The 20,622-nt window shown below is 40.0% G+C and overlaps 1 protein-coding gene across 1 annotated transcript in view; it reads right to left on the reverse strand.

Annotated features, from left to right (window-relative positions):
- Positions 1-10,124, reverse strand: part of LOC135205522 (uncharacterized protein C2orf42-like) — a 125,997-nt gene extending 115,873 nt beyond the window's left edge. Inside the window, 3 exon segments of the mRNA XM_064236269.1 lie at positions 4,596-4,796; positions 5,564-5,776; positions 10,021-10,124. Of these exon segments, the coding sequence (XP_064092339.1) occupies positions 4,596-4,796; positions 5,564-5,776 (414 nt within the window). The 5' untranslated portion in view covers positions 10,021-10,124.
- Positions 10,125-20,622: the final 10,498 nt, after the last annotated feature.

A 20,622-nucleotide genomic window follows, 5' to 3' on the forward strand; every position in this document is an offset into this window, starting at 1 on the left:
AAGTGACTCAGTAGGGGGGCCAACAAAAGTTGAGAAACGCTGGGCTAGAACCATCGAGCACAGAAAAAGATACACTCGAGCATCTGCATTTTAACCGAAATGGGAGAGAAAGATACCCTATTGTTTAGTGATAAAAGCAAATGTTGTGGTGTTGTTAGCAAATAATACCATTATCATCTCAAAATCAAAACTGGAAAATCTTGGGATGCCTGATAGGCTGTCAAAAGTTTCTGGTTAATGAAGAGAAGGTACTATTCGTCTTGGTCACATACCAAGCAGGTCACAAAGAGAATATACTAGTATATTTGTAGGTTCCTGTAAATTGTGAACCTGCCTAATTCTTCTTCATTCGAGAGGCAAAAATAAGGACTGGAAGCAGACCTCCTTCACTCTCTAATGAAGAGAGCTAAGGTGAAGTTGTCCCGAAGAGAGACTTCTACGGTGATAACAGGATACTGAAGATGACTAGTTCAAGCCGAACGGTTTGTTCACAAAACAGTAGCACTGGAGAGGCGTTCAAACCTCTTGGTGCTATCCATCCTGAACCGATTGACATACGTTTGGTAAAATTCTAAGACTGAACCAAAAACAGTCACTCGGATTCAAACCCTAAGGAGTTGACTCCATAGAATTCCTCTTATTCCCTTGTTTATTCGAGTGTAACCAGGAAGTAGAGAGAAAAAAGGGAGGAGGATTGACTGTTCTTGCCCGCTCTTCTCTGAACTTGCGATATTCTCATTTTGTTAAATGAAGTATTCATTTCACACAACCATTTTGTTTGTGCGAACGCGAGCAAAAGTTGGCTGGAGTTAAATGCAGTAAAAGTTGGTGAGAACTTGCCACGTCTTGCTATGCATCTATCTTCTCTGTGATCGAACCTCATGAAGAGGACTACTCAGAGGACCTCCTCCTATCTCCATCAAATGCCTTGTCCCAAGGAAAAGCGACATCGATCTTGGCACCTGAAGAATAGCCATTACTGGCTTTCACAGGTGAGTATGAGCCACCAACGTGACTCGGTCCCTTCTCTCGCCCTGCACCACAATCATGATTGAGAGAATTCTACCTCTCACTTACTGTGGATGTACGACCCCCTTTGGAGGTTGTACACTCGGAGAGACCCATACACGAGTACCCGATGCAGCCCCAGTTCCATGAGCAGCACTCTTGGAACTAGGGACAGGAGAACGAACCTGGGTTTGAACTCCTGGGGCTCCCGAGACACTATAGTTTAGGGATAGCATCCAGGTTCCTGCTCTGGAAGGAGCAGGTGAGCCGAAGGGACAGCCAATTACTCCCTCCCTAGGGAAAGGATGCAGATGCTTAGAAGTCTTGAGGAGACTTCTTAGGGAGCAGAGAACTGCCTTCCTCTTTTCAGGCCGTGGAAGCATTCAAAGACAAAGGTTAGGAGGTGTCAGATGACTAAGAAGATAGACAATGATCCCCGTGACAAACTCGTTGCAACATGGGAAAGGAGGATGCCATGTCATTGCAAGCAACCGCAACAATCAAGAGCAGTGTTCTTTTGTTAGAGCCAAGCACTCGGCTCGGCAGAGCTGTCTGGTCAAGCCGAGTCGAGTGAGCTGAGCAGATTACCACTACATAATTATGAGTTTTAATCCTCAACAAAGAACTCTCACATCTTCCCAACTGACTGTTCTCCTTCGAGGCCGAAGCTCCAAGAAGAATAAAGAGGGATTCTGTGTCTGCTGTCCTACGTGTTTGAACCCTAAGGTCCAAGACACGAGGATGGTACTTGACCATTCACCTAGAAAGTGTTGCATGCAGTTCCAGGCTCTGCAAAACTCCAAACCAGACTGAAGAGCGAACTCATCTATACTGGTAAGGGCCTGTCTCGCTATCCAAGCACTTAAGATAGTGAGCGCTCGGTGAGTGCTAGAATGTGTAAGAATTCCCACGCTTGGCGAGAAAACCCGACTTATAAGACAACAATTAGGTGAGCTTTGTCTTGCCCTGGTACTCGGCAATATGATGAAGCCGAGCACTTGGTGAGTGCCAGCAAAACGGAGAGATCCAGGCGCTCGGCGAGACTCCCGATTATTATAATTACTGGCAATGCCCGTTGCCCAAGTGTTTGGAAATCACAGAAAACCAAATCACTCACTCTGTGAACGCTAGAAATTCCAAGGAATTTAATGGCTCAGCAAGACTCCCAATTTTTGTAATAACAGTTACCAGGGATGTTTGTCTCGCCCGAGAGTTTGGAAATTACAAAAAACCATAACACTCTGAGAATACCAGAAATTCCAAGGAATTCGAGCATTCAGCAAGATTCCCAAGTATTGTAGCAACAATTATCAGGAATTCTGGTTTTCAGATCATAGACGACCGAAACACTCAGAGTACTAGAAATTCCCAAGAATTTAAGTGCTCGGTGAGACCCCCCAATTTCGTCAAAACAATCTTCGAGGCGAGGCCCCTCCTTAACTTGTGTAGAAATCGAGAAGGAAAGGGCATAAAACCAGTCCTAAATGCGCGCATTTAAAACTGGAATGCGATTACAATTCAACAGAATATACACTCGAGGCTCCCAAAGCGCCAGAACTCATAGGGGACTGTGAATTGAAATCCATCCAAAGGACAGAAAAAACCAGGGAGAACATAGTCTTCTGATTTGACAAAAGATTCTTCCTAAACGAAGTGGACGTACATTCGGTGGGACCTGAAGATCTTTCCAGGAATGTAGTCCCACGATGCTGAATCTTACGGAGAGCACTCTGCAGGATCCCTCCTATTCACCTCGCCCCTTCCAATGTAGCCATAGGAAGGAGAGGGAATAGGTGAGGAAGATTGGATGCTCTAGCTCGTCCTGCTAGTGTAACTAGCTGAAGAAGCAAGTCACGAGGCAGCAATCAACCTGCGGTCAGTGCGGTGAAGGCCACGACGCTAGTCTAAGAAAGCGTTATCGTCATGGAGAAACGCTTTCCCAAGGAGGGTTACAAAACTCTCGCACGGCAGGAGAAATGTTTGCCGCCACCGGGACCGGTTGGTCACGCAAACGTGACTGTGGTCTGGGTGAAGTTGACCATACATGTCATTGGAGGGCCGGTACTCTCCTCCGACATGTCCCAGTCCTCGTTGAGGCCGAAGCCTCTCAAGAGGACTGAATGGGGGACCATAGGGGACCACCTACCGGTCTCACCATGTACACGGTCACATGGGACTGTTACATCAACCCTGGGTACCAGGCGATCACAGGGAGATTAATCACTGGCAAGGTGTGAGTCACCTGAGCAATTCACTCCTTCCTTCTGCTCCGTGCCTGAGTTGTGAAGGTGAGCAGACTCAGCATCACTGACTCTAGATGCACACGAATCCGTAGATTTATGTGCACTCAGGCTATCTCGCGAATGAGCGCCCGACACGGAACTGGTCTTAGGGGCAGAACCTCTAGGACTAGCAGCAGAAGTGCAAACCGAAGTTTGTGCTTCTACGGCGCCCAACATGCTAGTCCCTGGAGACAGCGTGACAGTTCCTGTTCCCGAAGTAACAGGCAAGCCAGCGAAAGACCCAACTGCCTTCTCAGTTTGAGGAGGCAGACTCTTAGAAGTCCCATGATGAGACTTCTTGGGGGGGGAGACTACCTTCTCCTTCTTTGGCAGGGAGCCTTAGAAGTCAAAGGGGAGGAGGTTGAAGAAAAATATGATGATTACGAAGAGGAAGATGACAACACTAAGGCGTTGTCCAGTGACGAAACTCCAGGATAACAGTGGCAAATTAATATGATTTCCAGTAGTGAAAAAGTACACTCACTCAAGGACCAGTATCACAGCATGCAACGAGTTATAGGTACAATTCCAAAGTTAGGATATAGCCAACGCAAAGATATCCAACCATCTACTGCTGTAATCAACTATCACCACTGTTAGCCTGTAAATGAGAGGAAATATGATGAAAAACAAAATATAAGGATACTCCTCTCGCATCCAAGGGCACCACCCTCTCAAATGAGAGGAGATCCCTCAAACACAAACAACACACGCCCCACTCTCTCTCAGTCCAATAAACTAGTGAAAGGACAAAAGAGGAGAGTAACCTGAAGAAAAACAAAGGAGAAACCTCCGAAGATCCCCTCGGTAATTTACAAAGCGTAAGTGTAAATACCAAATGAATACACTGTCTCACCTTGTTTGCATTAAAGGGCGAAAACTATGCAATAAGGGTGTATGTACGCCTTGCCACCGACCCTTAACACAAAATAGAAAGGCGACTAGGAAGGCTGTCACAAAAATTGGGTTTGTATATTAATTATTAAAGTAAATTAATATTAACATCAAACACAATATAAATATATATTCAAAATAAAAAGGAAAGATCCCACCAGGAAATCATGATTAATGGCAGTCAGCAAGAGCTCACGAACATACGTCTTCAACGGAAGACAGCCGAAAGCAAAGTGGAATCTTTACATCCGGACAGGCCAGCCTACCCGCCTACCAGACGGTAGTTACTGCCTAGCCACCTTGTTCCAGAATTTAATGGCCGTATTCAAGCCTACGCTGAAAGTAATTCCTTATGTAAAGGACTGAGGGTTTGTCTATCATGTAAGAACAAAAATAAAACATCATTCCTACCAGTAACTTTTCACTTTTCCTCTGACATGGCTCTACGTAACATCTGGCTCCCATCTGTGCCATCTGTGCAAGAAGAATCGGATCAGTAAAGGGCTCTGTTCCAATTAAGAGATCTCCGGAGCCATCCACTGACTGAATGAGAGGAAGCTGTACGAAACCTCTATAATCAGGGCCTTTGTCTCTCACCCGAACTGAGTATATCTGGAATGAAAGAAATATTTTTTGCTAAATAATAGCAAGTGAAAAATTCAAATAAAATCAAGCAGATGTTAATAAAGTCTTCCATTTATTATAAAAAATAAATAAAGTAATGGATAAGTCTTAGCAGTATACCTGAAAATATGAGCTCTTGGGCAATACCTTGGCTAGACAATACTCAAGGTCCTATCCTTTTCAGTGATTAAATCCAGCTTAACAGTCACTGTTACGAGTTCAATTATAAAACCCTATATAGTAATTAAATACTGTACTATTAAGAGGATTCTCTTTACTCTAAAACAAGGACAACATACATTAAATAGTCAGTCTTTCTATTCAAAAGATGTATATGTACTAACTAGAATTACAGTACGACACCAACAGATTAATAAAGATCAGCTAAAAAAAAAAATCCAGAAAAATAATGAAATCAAACACACAATGGTGTGTAGCAGAGCATAGTATTTTGTATGTGTTGAATTTACAATTCCAACAACTGATTTGGTAAATCTGTTGTGTTCAAGTATACTAAATACTCTAAATTTTCTAAGTGTATTCAAAATATTTAATGGTGAAAAACTCATTAATATATAACGATACAAAATATGAACCAATGCTGTAACTTTAAAAAGGAACAATAGACTACTATTCTGAAATGGTAATTTCTTGAGTTATTAACTATTACTTTGCATACAGTCACTCCTGGCGTTTTTCATTCGGTTATGATCTTAACTGCATTTTCTTGGAGATAAAGGAAAATAAAACACTACCTGAGCATCAGTGCCTGCTGTTATTCGGCATGCTTCCGTCGAAAATTTCTTTTTCTCTCCAGCTGCATTAAATATAACATCACAAGACTTGTTTTTGCAGGAAAATCCTCGTGTACCATTAAGAGTACCACACTTGTGGCATTTACGTACTCCTCTTTTAGTCGCTCTTCCTAAGTCTGTCAAAAATGTTGCCCTTTTATCTTTCTTTGACATCTGCAAAAAAAAAAAGGAAAAACTCGTTATCTGGAATGATTAGTTTGCCATTTTATAAATTGAATAGGTTATGTTTTATTCTGCAATTTTCATAGGTGGATTAAATTAGGACAACACAACTCTGCACTTGCTAATTCACCGATGTATACTGTAATTCCTGAATTTACTGTGCTTCATACAATAAATATGAGTTACCATACGGTGCATCTGAACACCAGCAAAAACAAAATCAGGCACTATAAGCAAAGAAAAATGTCAAAAACTTTCCAGTAATTGGGATTTTTCTTATGTAAATACAAACCAGATTATAAGAAATGTGAGTTGGAAAAGCCATGGATGGCTGAGGTTGGAGTAGTGATTTATTCTCATGGGTATACAAACAATCCCCTTTTATGTAGGAGACTCATTCCATTAGTAGGGGGATAGTCTTTCAACTGACTGATGGGTTACATCTCCACCCTGAAATCCTATGCTCCTAGTCATGATTATGAGCGTGGATGCAATGAATCCTGTAAACCGCCGCCCCCATACATTCTGACATAGGAATGAAGGACTGATATGGTCTTGAGTCAAAGTGAGATGTGGTGTCTGAACCTTTTTCCACAAAAACTCTGGAGATTCCAAGTGCTGCCCTGAGTATGGGGCAGTTATAGGTACGGAAGTAGTTAGTATCATAAGTGCACATGTTCATTTGAAGCTTTACCAACTCCCTGTTAAAACAGAGAGCAGGGATTACACCTCATGAGCTGAAGCTCTAAGATGGGCTGCCTCACTGTGATGTCTACATGCACCATGGCCTATCCAGCACGTACTCAGCTGGACTGTTCCTCACAAAGAGGTATGAATATAAGGTGAAAGAGAAAACCAAACACTCAACCCTTCAACCTCCAGCCTTATGCCATCCATGGACCTTGGCAAGATGCTATTTTTCTTTTGGCAGAGGAACTTGGAAAGTACATAACCTCCTGAGCAGCCATCGTCAGTCCCTACTCATTGTTGAAGTCCTGGAGATAAAATAAGATAAAGATACTCTGGCACTACCAGACCTACTGTCCTCAGTACCTTTTAACAAATATCCTTCTCATAAGGCAAACTGTATGTCTGCTATATTGCTTCATGAAGCCAAAGAAAAAGTGTTCTAGACACCATTCTCTTGTGCTGAGATTTTCATTAGATAGTGCTGCACGGCTCACAGTAGGAACAAAAGTACTTTATCCAGCTCCCAACTAACAAATTTTCAGAGGGTGGGAGCACACACACACAATCTAGGATTGTACATATGTACTCTGGATGAAAGAGCCCGCAGGCCATATATTCAGTAAAGATGTGGAAAAAATAATTTTAACTTGGCAGGTAGCAAGAGGACATCAAGAAATCCTCTCTTTAAAGCAATCAAAGATAAAAGTATGGTGATAGCAGGTGAGTAAGAGCTTCCCCTTACTCACTTCCCACCATCAGTTAACTACCTCGTTCCCAAGTTTCAGCAATTGATTCCAAGTATTTCCATACACACAAATGATTCTAAAAAATCATTTCATCACAATTAAATATTCTCAAGACTCATAATTAAGCAATGATCTAGGTTAGGTTAGGTTAGGTTGTATCCTTGTAGCTGCCATTACTAAATTTGTTGGCTTTATATTGAATAATATATACAGTAATGTTGACATAATTTTCCGACTGCAGTTTACTTGTTCTTGGTTTTCCTCACCCATAAACTGGTTTTCTATCTAAGGTCTTCCATGATGCTTGAATAGCCACATTTCCAAAAGTAACCAATAGCCTGTAGTCCTAGTTACCTTTGTTTGAGTCGAGACCTTGTAAATCTACCTTTCCTTATCTATCATCAGTTAGAGGCAGTCTATACTCAGTTAGGGAGGGGGGAGCAATTCAGATTAGAGGTCAGGGCTAGTAGTGGACATTTCTGTATTAGGGTAGAATATCGCAGCAGGCCAAGCAGGCCACCTACAATCAACACCTAGCCACCCTCTGAAAAAGTACATTATAACGCGTCCTGACACCGGAGATGGGCATCAGTCGCGACTTCTTGTTGGTGAAAAACGGAGCTAAAGACCTCTACTCTCCTTTCGAAGTAAGTATTTTCTCCAAAGTTAGAAATTAAGGCCAAATTTTAAGATTTAAACAGAGGGTACTGAAAAGGGTGGCCTACTGCAGTGGAAATCTCACCAAAACGCTTTAGAAATTTTTACTTACAACTAAAAATGTTTCGAAGATTGACGCTATCTTGATGTTTACGGAGTCGCTTGTGTCAACAAACTTCCCATTTCATGTGCTAAATCTGCACACCACTTGTACCCATAGACGCTGGGGCACTTTCATCACAACAATCGTAAACCCACCTCTTACCAGCACTTATTCGTACTTATTCAAGGGGACTACGGCATTCTTTGCGGCGTTTTGCGCTCTTCAATTGTTTATCAGTGTTGTCAATTGGTATGTGTTTACCCTCCAAACTAGGTATAAGACTTACACAAAACCGGGGAAATAAGTGAAATTAGCGTATCTATTTGTAGTATATATACATATTAGAGCAATTTTATCATTACTGCATTACTATGACAACTAGAATTCATCGAAACAGTTTGTAAATGCATCGGCGTATGTGTGACGCTCCACTAGATTGGCAACGATGAGCCATTTTTCCTCACGTCGTCTGCTCGTAAGTATACATCCGAAACATTTGTAATTTTGGGGGGTTAATTTGGTTGCAAAAAAGGGATAATGGACATGAATTAAATAAACATTTTGAAGTAGAGTTAAACTAAATATTGAGTAAAGTAAACAATTAGGGAATAAAGCTTTGCATCTCATAATCAGTGTTGTCGTCTGCTGCTCGTAACTTTGTTTACGGAGTGAGTGCTTAGGAAACACGAACAGCAATGTGGTTCGAGTGCACTGTGGAGTGAATTAAGACCAAAATGTGTATAATTACAATCAAATAAGCACTGTGGAGTTTCAGTTGTGATGGCAGTAAGGATAAAACCACTGATTACAAGGTAAGAATGAATTCAGTTCCAACCATAACCCCGGGAATAACAAGTTTCATACTTTCACTAATATAGGCAACAAAATGTTGTTTTATTGTGCTGATTACAACTGCAATCTTGAGTAAGATCAATAAACGTTACATACATACGCTAACATTGTTCAAATGAGTGCTGGGAAGGCTGGGGAAAGATGGTGGCCGTCACTGATGAGAACCGTCCATGCAAAACGTAGCCGCCATATTGGATTTCAAAACTGCCTTGAAAACATATTTTACGAAGAGCTCACATGCTTATTTTAATTCGTATGGGGCTTTCATATATCACAATATGTTGACGAAACTTCAGTCTTTTAAATGGTATGCTTAGAGTTGCAATTGTATTCATGTTTCACCAATTAAATATCGAGTGAATAAGACCCGTCCACCGTGATGAGGGTTGGCCTGTCGTGATATTCTACCCTAGGTAGGCTATTTTGGAGCAAATAAGGCTTAACCAGACTTCCCTTCACTTAACCTAAACGTTGGAAGCCAAAGTAGGCCTTGCCCCCAACACTCCTGGAACAATTCTTCAGATGAAAACAAACCTAGTATCATTTCTTAGGATGCCATGTCCTGACCAAACCAGACCTTACCTTCCTAAACTTACTTAGGGCACCATGCCCTGATCTGGCCAGGGGTTCACCCATGAACAACATCCCACCCAAGTAGGTAGCTAGCTAATAGTTCATCACTACTAGGCTAGGTAAGTAAACATCAGAGACAAACGACTTTAGCTTTCATTTGGAGATAGTCCCGTCGTTCTGTAAACTACCCCATTACTGTGTCCGAAAACCTGTCTAGGATATCAAAGTTAAGGATAAAGCTATACCTAGGTAGTACCTAACATGCAGCCTGGGGCAGACACCTCATGCTACGTTACTGGACTGGTTGTACCCTACCCCATACTATGAATGAGAATGTTTGCTTTGAAGTAACTACACTTGCCATAAAATCTTTATTTCATCACAACAGTTTCTTTGTTAATATGCACTAAAACAAGACTAGGTTCAGATTAAGGCACGCTGGGTGGGGTTCACGAAGAATGACAGTTTAGGCATCCAACGACCTCTAGGCACATTAGGCGATGGATATAGCTAGCTACTTACTTATTTATAACATAATGCAACGACACAATTGCTTTACGAAAGACTTCACCATCAGCCTCTAAAAATACACCGAATTCGAGTGACATTCTTACCTTTCACATACAACTAGTAATTCAATAGCATAATTTTTTATCTGGCTAGGGACTCACGATGCGTTTGTTGACATCCCACAACAATGGCGCCCAAGGTAGATGGGTCGCTCGATCTCATTGGAGGATGACGCCGGTCACGTGACCAAAACGTCATTACCCGCTTTGTTTGATCGTCTCCGTGTTTGTTTGGCATTTTTTGGTTTTGATTGCCAGATGTTAACACCAAGATCTATAGAATCTGATATAATCTATGGAAATTTATTTTTATTCTATTAAAATTCTGAATAATATTGTATCTATCTATACTATATATAAGGCATAGTCCAGAGGATTTGGAGAAGGTAGGCATATCTCATGGAATTCATTTCTCAAGAAGGATCCTAGCAAATTGTTAATATACGAGAGAGAGAGAGAGAGAGAGAGAGAGAGAGAGAGAGAGAGAGAGAGAGAGAGAGAGAGAGAGAGAGAGAGAGAGACCCTTGACTTTAAAATGACAACATTTTACTCTTCTGGACATTTTCTACAGCGATAAAGTCTCATTCTATTAATTTCGACCTGCATCTTCATTTTAGTTTTTACTGGCGGATATCTATCAAAATGTTCTATCCACCCCGCATTAGTTTCTATGTTTCAATTCACTCTGTACTAAACATTCTAATCAGCTAACCAAGATCTCTCTCGACATGAAAAATAGGGCAGCAACGATCATGAATGTTTACTTCAAGAAATACAATTTTATTCTGATAGCTGATTTCTTTATGGAAACGCTTCCAGTGAATAGATTTATATGACCCAACGAGCAAACCAACCTTTTATAGGAACGCGAACATGAGTAGATGAAAGAGCAAGTTAATACAATTTAATTATGAGGTGAAGTAAGGGTTAAGACGGATATTAATTTATGTTTGAGAGGAAGGGGAAAGAATATTACTGTATATGCAATTAAGATGAGGGCATTTGATAACAATGAAGTGAAAATAGCAAACAGCGTCAGATGGATGAAATACGGGTTAAGGTGGAAGACCATTAGGTGGAAGGAGTAGATGAGTTTGTAAAATTCCATGTTTGAGTCCCAGGGACATCAGGGAGTGTTCACAGGTGAAGTAGTAGGAGGGGGGGGGGGGGGGATAAACCAGTAAGAAGTGAGATTCATAGATAAAAAAAGGAGAATACTTGTCAAGCAATTGCACAGATGTTCATGGAAAGGCGCACAAGAGGATGGATGAAGTAGCCAGGGATAGAGAGAGAGAGAGAGAGAGAGAGAGAGAGAGAGAGAGAGAGAGAGAGAGAGAGAGAGAGAGAGAGATATGGGTACGTAGACAAAGAATTCAACACGATCCGCCAACACCTAATGCAACTGCTCTACCAACCATACATTATCGAGAAGGCTATTAATATAGCGAATAAATATACTACACAGGTCCCACTCACAACAGTCAAATAGATTTAAACAACAAAATATGAACTTCCTCACGATAAAAACTTCCACAATGTTACAGAACACCTCAGGTCCAATAATCCTTTCAATATCCATTATCCCAAATCCGTTGGGAGTTCGCTCATTAATTTATACTTAAATAAAAGAGGAGAAGAAGCCATAGTTTACAAGATACCGTGCAGCAATTGTAGTGCGATTTACGTGGAAGAGACGGCTAGATCCATCTCGCAAAGATGAGCACAAAAGATCAGTGCGATATGCTTCAGAGAGCTCAGGGATTTCCCTACATATTAGGGATAAAGGCCAAACCATAGTCTGGAGTGCAACAACGCTGGTTTTCAAAAGTAGCTGTCCGTACAAAATGAAGATGCTGGAATCTGCTGTCATCAGTCAAACAAACAATATGAACCTGTCAGGAGGCGTTAAAAATCGGTTGACATTGAAGAGTTAATCCTTAGGCCTCTTCTCAAGCAAGTGTTCCAGAAAATACGGCAGACGGGGAGTTAATGCAAAAAAAAAAAAAAAAAAAAATCACCAGGGAATAGTTCAATTCCCATATTTCCAGGGTCAATGGTCACCTGCATACCAACAAAGTGTTACTGCCACACCTACATATGCTTTGTACATACACTCTTGTACGACATCATCTGTCCAAATTTACCAGTGACCAGGGAGGGCCACAGAAGGAAGTACTCGAAATATATGGTTGCAACGTCCAAATAGTGTTTTATGGGCCTTTTATTTAATACACTCGTCAGGAAATCTTCAAGACAACAACAGCACAGGAAGCCCCAACAGAAACGAACAGGACAAGGGTCATAGTTTATTTTAAAAAGAGACATTTTATGCTGACGTCAGCACATCCTCAGTTTCTCTCTCTCTCTCTCTCTCTCTCTCTCAATAATTACATTCCAAACTTCTCACGATATCCGCATATGACCAATTGCCCTTTATTTTGGTGAGGGTGGGGGGAGTGGTTTGAGGGAGAATGGGGTAGAAAAAAAAATCCACCTTAACTGGCCATACACAGCAATCTGAATGGGAATCTCAGTACTGCAATTAATTGCACCCAATCTAAGCACGAGACGAGTCTAAAGGAGTTTTCTCTAGTTGCGTTCAGATTTTACCTTCGCTTGCGCTTTGTTCGCGGACGAAAATAAAAGAAAATCGCAATGAAGAGACCGGAGTAAAAGGTGTAGTTTTACATAGGGGCTTTATCTGCCCGTAGTCCCTTTTGCCTTAAACGAAATCCGAAACCGGTCGTTAAAAACGCAATCGCATTCGTCTTTTACAGAATTTGTTTGTCACCAAGTTCTAGAAACACGTCCTCATATTAGCAGTCGTAACTGTTGCGAAAAAAACAACAACATATGACTTCCCAAGTTCTTTGCAGTGTTATCTCTTGTCAGTCAGTTATTCTTTCTTATCAGTCAATCACTCTTTCTCATCAGCTCCATTATTCATCCTTATCCAACTCAACTTCCATCTTTTGTCGAGGTCCATTAGTCTTTGTTATCAGATTTAAATGTTGTTTGTTGCCAATGCCGATTACTGCCTTATAACAGCCGCTCAACTGGTGTCATTTCGTATACGTATATAAGCCTTTATTTATTCCTATCTAAATTAATGTCGTTTTAACATCAAATGCACTTATACCAATTTACCATCTCTTCAATATAACTCAATTAATCTCCAGTCGAAGACAAAACACACCAAAACTCACTCAGACCTCCCTAATCACACTTCAATTCCTTTCCATTTCTTCTCCGAGATGGGGAAGTTCTCAGCCCAACTTACGTCTCCTCTCAAGAGAGTTCGCCAAGAAGCAGCAGTTCCTTTTTATCAAATGTTTCACCCAGTTTGTCGGGATCTTTATTGGTGCCGTTTTAGTGAATGCGTACCAGTATTTAAGTCGAGGTTTATGATAAGAACTGTTTCATGTATGTATGTATGTATGTATGTATGTATGTATGTATGTATGTATGTATGTATGTATGTATGTATGTATCTAGTTCAACCCCAGTATATCTTGACACATTCGAACTGAAACAAAACCATAAAGATTAATTTAAACCATATTGACTTTCTTCAAATATGAACAATTTTTAGAAGCTTGAACGCTCCGAGAGAGAGAGAGAGAGAGAGAGAGAGAGAGAGAGAGAGAGAGAGATCGTCACAATGGTGTAATGATGACTGTCTGCAGCAAAATTCGTCCCTACATAATGAAAGGAGCTGAATTATGCATCATATTTCGGCTGGGCGAGATTGCCAATATGCAAAACAGATATGAGAGAGAGAGAGAGAGAGAGAGAGAGAGAGAGAGAGAGAGAGAGAGAGAGAGAGAGAGAGAGAGAGAGGAGAGGGGAGAATCCAACAGGCGTAAATTTCAGAGGAGAGGAGAGGCTAAGAGAGAACTAAGGCCTATGATAATAACTATATAGGCCTATATATTGTAAATGTTCGTACTTACCCGTGGAACTTTCGTCAACTTGAAGGTTGATGAGTCAAGGTTGGATAAAGTTTCCAAGAATTTTAACAATTTAACAAATAGGATTCAGTTGATTAACTTCACTGTCCATCTATAATATTACTGGAGAAATGAAGAAATGCTTATTCATAGTTAGTCCTTTTCCCAAAATACCTTGTGAAGGAGAAAAGAAAGAAAACTCTGTAATTTCACTATACTCTGTTTTTTTCCATCTGTCCATCCGCCTGTGGTGTTTTTGTATGGTAACACTGCGTCCCGGGCTTTAAATACTAGTTACATTCAGCTTACATTCAACAATTATAATAATATCCTATTTCGAATATTAACGGTGTAATTCGTATACAGTACATTATTAAAACACTTCTCAGTTGCGAATGTACACCCAGATATCCGTTTATTTACATAAAACTTACACATAGCGTAACTACCTAAAGCCCGGGACGCAGTGTTACCATACAAAAACACCACAGGCGGATGGACAGATGAAAGAAAACAGAGTATAGATAGGGACAAATTATGTTCAATGGTCACGGTGTTATTTGCAAACCTTCGGTAGTATTATTAATTTGGCGTAAGGGATAAAAATGCAATGTATGACAGTGAAATTACATGTAATTATATAAAAAAATAGGCGGGTAGGGAGAATGGTAGACAGAAATAGATCCACGATAAAACAGCAAAAATACGCCGAAGCATCTTCGGCGCAATGGAGTTTTCTGTTCAGTGTCTAATGCTGCATGAAATTCTCAGCCACAGCCCATGAAACTTTCGGCCACGACCCGGTGGTGGTCTGTGTTGTTGATATCTATAGCGGTGCCAGACGCACGGTCATGGCTAACTTTAACCTTGAGTAAAATAAAAAAAAAACTACAGAGGCTAGAGGGCTGCAATTTGGTACGTTTGATGCTGGAAGGTGGATGATCAACATACCAATTTGCAGCCCTCTAGCCTCAGCAGTTTTTAAGATCTGGTGCGAACAGACAAAGCCACCTAAATGGTTTTCGTTCTCAGAAAACTAAAAAAATAGGACTAAAATAAGACTTTTTTTTTTTTTCATTTCAGACGCACGTGACAATACTAGGAATCAGATTCGTCTCCGGATAAAAATAAAGGGTGTGGATTTAATCTAGGGAGCCCATGGGAATGAGAATGGGAGGAAAGGAATCGTGATTCCGGAAATGCCGGACTTCGATCTAAAAGCATTCTCGTCAAGGTCTAGACCTTGATTCTCGCGGGAACCGAGAAAGAGCGAGAGAGACCTGCTGGCTGCCTCTCGCTCTGCTGCTGCTGACCGATCAAGAAGTCAAGTTGACGAACGTTCCTGCTGGGGGCCCCGAGACGGAATCGAAGCTGGGAAAGCTGTGAATGGGGTGACTGCACAGTAATGGACTTGTGTCGTAAGATGAATTACATTGAACTGAGTTACGGGATGGCTTTCTTCATACATACATTGTCGGCCAAGGCGTATTCTGCTACACACACACACACACACACACACGCAGCTATTCTGCTACAGACACATAAGGGTATTCTGCTACGCACACTCACATGCGTACAGGTAATATGTTACAGACGCACAGACACATACGGGTATTCTGCTACACACACTCGCACACATACAGTTATTCCGCTACACATACACACATACACCTATTCTGCTACACACACTCACACACACACATACACATACACATACAATTATTCTGCTACACACACACACACACACATACACATACAGTTATTCTGCTACAAACACACATTCACATTCGGCTATTTTGCTACACACACACATACACACACACATACAGCTACTTTGCTACACACCCACAACACAGGAACGAGCATTCTGGGTAACAGACAGCAATTAGTGATCTAATATACATAAATGTATACATACAAGAAAATATTATTATTTGAAAAAACTATAAAAACAACAATAATTGATTCAATATGGATGAACACATAAATACAAGAGCATATAATTAAACAGAAAAACCTTAAAATTCACGGTATACGTACTGTATAGGAATAATAAATAAAATTATAAAAAAAACTGACGGAATATCTGCTACTGAGGACAATAATACATAAAATGGAAAATTAATCAGCCAAATATATTCATGATTTTTATGAATATCGATGAACTTTTTAACAAACAAGTTAAATAGATCCTACATCGCATTTCACATAATCCATTTCATGCTTTAAAAATGCATTATATCTATTTATAATAATTTGCGCTGATAGGTTGGAATTAAACGTATTTAAAAAAAAAGGAAATGACAAATCTTGTTTCCAAATACAAGAGGAAGTATAATAATGGTGCTCATTTGGCCCAACGCCCCCTTTCCTTTCATTCTCCTAAAAACAGTAATGGGTCTCATTTGACTTCCTCTCAGCCGTCGTACATCAAGACTATAGTCTCTCTGTCTCTCTCTCATTTAAAAATCAGAGATCCAGTTTGTTAAATCCACGAAGAAAGGTTTGTCTTACGTTCAATAATTATTCTCTCTCTCTCTCTCTCTCTCTCTCTCTCTCTCTCTCTCTCCACTCATACTATGTAAACAATCAGTTCCAACAACTATCAATTTTCTTTTCCAATCACATTCAATATTCACACTTCACTTCCGTAAAGGAGATTTAGCTCAACCATGATTTCATACACTCCATCTCTAGCTTTCTTGGAGGGCCCTATTCTCTTAAAAATCCTTTTCAGTGACCCTGATCCTTGACTTGTCTGTTCCACTGTTTCTCTTTCTGTCGTCTACTGTTATCCATCGCATTTACTCACATATACCAATATGCTAATCATCCATACTAACAGTGATTGTTCCATCCTAATAGTTTGTATTAGCCCTCCGACCCTTATCTTACTAACTTTCACTTTCAGCTTTCCCTAACTGTAAACACTCTAAACCCCTTTCACCAGTCTCAGTAGCTTTTCTTCACTAACCCTGATCTACGTACTCCATTCCACGTGTAAGTATCAGCCAGCCATTCCACGTGAACCTATTCATGGGGTCGATGGGCTGCTTAGAAGTCTTCTGTGCAGGCATAAAAACCACCCAATAATGTGAAAGGCTCTTAATTTGGCATTTACGAGGTGAAAGTAGCCATATTTTATTTTCCTTACGGAACTGATTACAGAATTTAGGCCAAATGCCAAGCGCTGGGACCTGTGAGGTCATTTAGCGCTGAGACGGAAATTGACAGTAAGAGGTTTAAGGAAAACTCAAAACAGTTGCGCTATGAATCAATTGTTAGGAGATGGTGGAAAGTAAGGTGGAAGAAAGAGAATATGAAAGGAGGTACAGTAAAAGGAACGAAGGGGGTTGCAGCTAGGGCCCGAATGCACGCTGCAAACAGCCTTAAGTAATGCCTACAGTGCGCTGCATGAGGTGCACTGACGGCACCAACCCCTTACTGGGTTTTCCTCCGGAGGTTAACACTGCGGAAATTCAAAACGTGGAACACACACATACACACACACACACACAATGCTAAATAAAAAAACAACAGCCCAAAATATTTGCGATCGAAAGTTCCAGAGGGCACTGTATGTCACTGCAGCGTCCCATACACTGGGCGAAGAATGTTATTCTAGCAATCAGAAATTCCATCGTGTATAATCGTTATACATAATTACTTTCGCGAAGCAAACTTACTGAAAAAGCTATCACTTGGAATCTGGAAAACTTATAGTAAATTTAAAAGAGAAAATGTATGAATATTGATTGCTTGGAGTTGCTCAAGCTCTCCAGTTCATATGGATATGAAGAAAAAACGAACCTTTCCGAGATAAATATTAGTCCTAGATAACGACCCCAGAACTTTGTTAGGGTCATTATTTAGGAAAGATCCGAAAAAGTTTGTATATTTATTTATTTATAAATTTATTTCTGTGTTCATTGGTAAAAAGAACACGTTCTCGCATCGAGGATATTATCCTGAGAAGGCCATTGACGAAAATTTACGACAAAACGGAAGTGACGGGATTCTAACGAAGGAGGAAGTTGCTATCAGCGCCATGTCACGATGGTTTATTGAAACAGAATGCGTGGAGAAGGAGAGAGAAGAGAGAGAGAGACGAGAGAGAGAGAGAGAGAGAGAGAGAGAGAGAGAGAGAGTTTGAGAGAAGGAGAGAACAAAATGTTAGTGTCTTGATAGAATACAGAAAAGAAAAATTTTTCTCTCTTGGATTGGTCTATTGCCATTCTATTGATACTAGGCTTAAGCTTTTTTAAAAGTATTCTCCTTAGTTCCTAAGAAGACATGGAGCCCTATTATTCTTATATATATATATATATATATATAAGATATATATATATATATATATATATATATAATATATAATAATATATGTTACGGCCATTTTGCAAAATTGTTCATTTTACAAAATTGCCGGCCATTATGCAAAAGGACCAAATTCGTGATCAGTTTGCAAAATGACCTAAATTTCTCAACATTTTTTTTTTTTGCAAAACGACCAAGATTTTGGTCAGTTTACAAAATAAACAGTATTATTGTTGGATTTACAAAATCTTCATACAGCAAGCAGCCAGATGGAAAAAACGATTGTCATTCACTTCTGCAAATCATCTCTTATAATATTGGTTCATTTACGTGGTTCGTTACACGTTTTCCCCCTACTGGTAATTGTATTGTATAATTGTCGATCATCCACTTATTTGTCCTCCCCCCCTCTCCCGGCCCCCCTCTCTGCCACAATAGTAATGGGAGCTGACTGGCGACACTGTTGTCAGTAAAAGGCACTGCTGAAAGAAAGCAGGAGAAGACGACCAACTGTAGTTACTTTGTGTGCATTTTCAACTAGTTTACTTGCTAAAACATTTATACGTTTGAATGTATTTGAAAGTTGTATTTTCTGAAAATGAATAAAATTAGTTATGTTCACTACGTTTTATCATTCCCTCGCTTTTTTTTTTTTTTTCCATCTGGCTGCTTGCTGTATGGACATTTTGTAAACAGACTACGATAATTTTGTAAACTGACCAAAATCTTGGTCGTTTTGGAAAATGTTGAGTAAATTTAGGTCATTTTGCAAAATGACCCCGAATTTGGTCCTTTTGAATAATGGCCGGCAATTTTGTAAAATGACCAATTTGCAAAATGCGTAACATCATATATATATATATATATATATATATTATATATATATATATATATATATATATATATATATATATATATATATATATATACACGTGTGTGTATCTTTCAAGAATATAGGTCTATTCCATCCCCCTTAACATGAACGTAATTCAAAGTCGTCCTTTAGAGAATTATTACTACTTAGGAAACTCTCTAATGAATAATTTATATTTAAAATAACACGCAATTTACATAATTGAGTCCTATTTACGATCATCCCCGCCTTAAACTAGACCAGCTAAGATTTTTTGCAAGTTTGATTACAGCAGGAACGCTGTAATAAACACAACTCTAATGAAATATTGTGTAAATTCGTCATGGAATGTACAAAAATGCCTTTAGACAGATATTAATTAATGGTTGACAGTGGTGCATTCAGACTCAAAAGACCACAGCTGATAACGAGCGGTTAAGGTAAGGTATAGGCCTAGCAGTTGATAGCGTGAATTTTAAGGTACTATTAGTTAATGTCCATGAGCAAATAGAGAGAGAGAGAGAGAGAGAGAGAGAGAGAGAGAGAGAGAGAGATTAGAGGTTGGAGAGAGAGAGAGAGAGAGAGAGACAAAACTAAATGGATGTTAGGGTACGCATAAAGTTCTGTTCTGGACGTTAGAAGGAATTAATAATTATTGTTATCGGAAAAAATATAATTTTATGACTTGATTACGTAACATCTCATCCAAGCTTTTCATTTTACGTCTCCAGCGAGCTTCCAAAACATTTCTCTAAGTCCATATTTATTGCTTAAATGTTCTTTTCCTCAGTATTTTCTTCTTTCGTACTCCTCGTTATTGTTGTTAGTCGAATTCCAATCTTTTGACATGGAATATAGGAGGAGGAGCCTGGAAAAGAAAGCACTACTGCGCCACGACGATCGTATTTCCACCGACATTTGTAAAACAATCTTTGACGTCTTCTGATTTGATCTTGAAATACGAGCTTGAAGCAATATTTTTTTTCCCCACCCCCTCGTGGAAGTCAAATATATCTTTAGAAATGTTATTGGTTTTGACGGCAACGGCGGGCTTTCTAGTTGGATTAAAAAGGACCAACATATTTTGGTTTATGCATTTCTTACGCGAAGAAAAACGGGAAAGTTTTAAAATTTCCCCTGAAGATACGACGGTTACGTTCGTTTCGCCACACTATATCGCGCCAAACACACTGCAGTGCTGTTATTAGTGTATGAAAGTAATCTGCTGAACGAAACCATGGCAAAATTTAGAGAGAAAAACAGGCAGATTCGTATTTTAGCAAATAAATCTGTCGAAGGGGGAGTTACCACTATTTCAGCGGGAGAGTTGTCAACTTTATCTTCTCCCGCCATGATTTTTATGAGACCGAACGCAACCAGGGTTCTGCTGGCGTCACTTCGGCTCGGCCGAATCTTTCCCAATTTCGATAAAAGTATGAAATCGCTTCGGTTTCTTTTTTCAGTTCCAATAAAAACGTGGAATCGGACGACAGCCTTATAGGGAGGCCATTTCGGAATGAGACTTGGGCT

Source organism: Macrobrachium nipponense, chromosome 24, assembly GCF_015104395.2.
Source record: "Macrobrachium nipponense isolate FS-2020 chromosome 24, ASM1510439v2, whole genome shotgun sequence".
NCBI classification, from domain to species: domain Eukaryota; kingdom Metazoa; phylum Arthropoda; class Malacostraca; order Decapoda; family Palaemonidae; genus Macrobrachium; species Macrobrachium nipponense.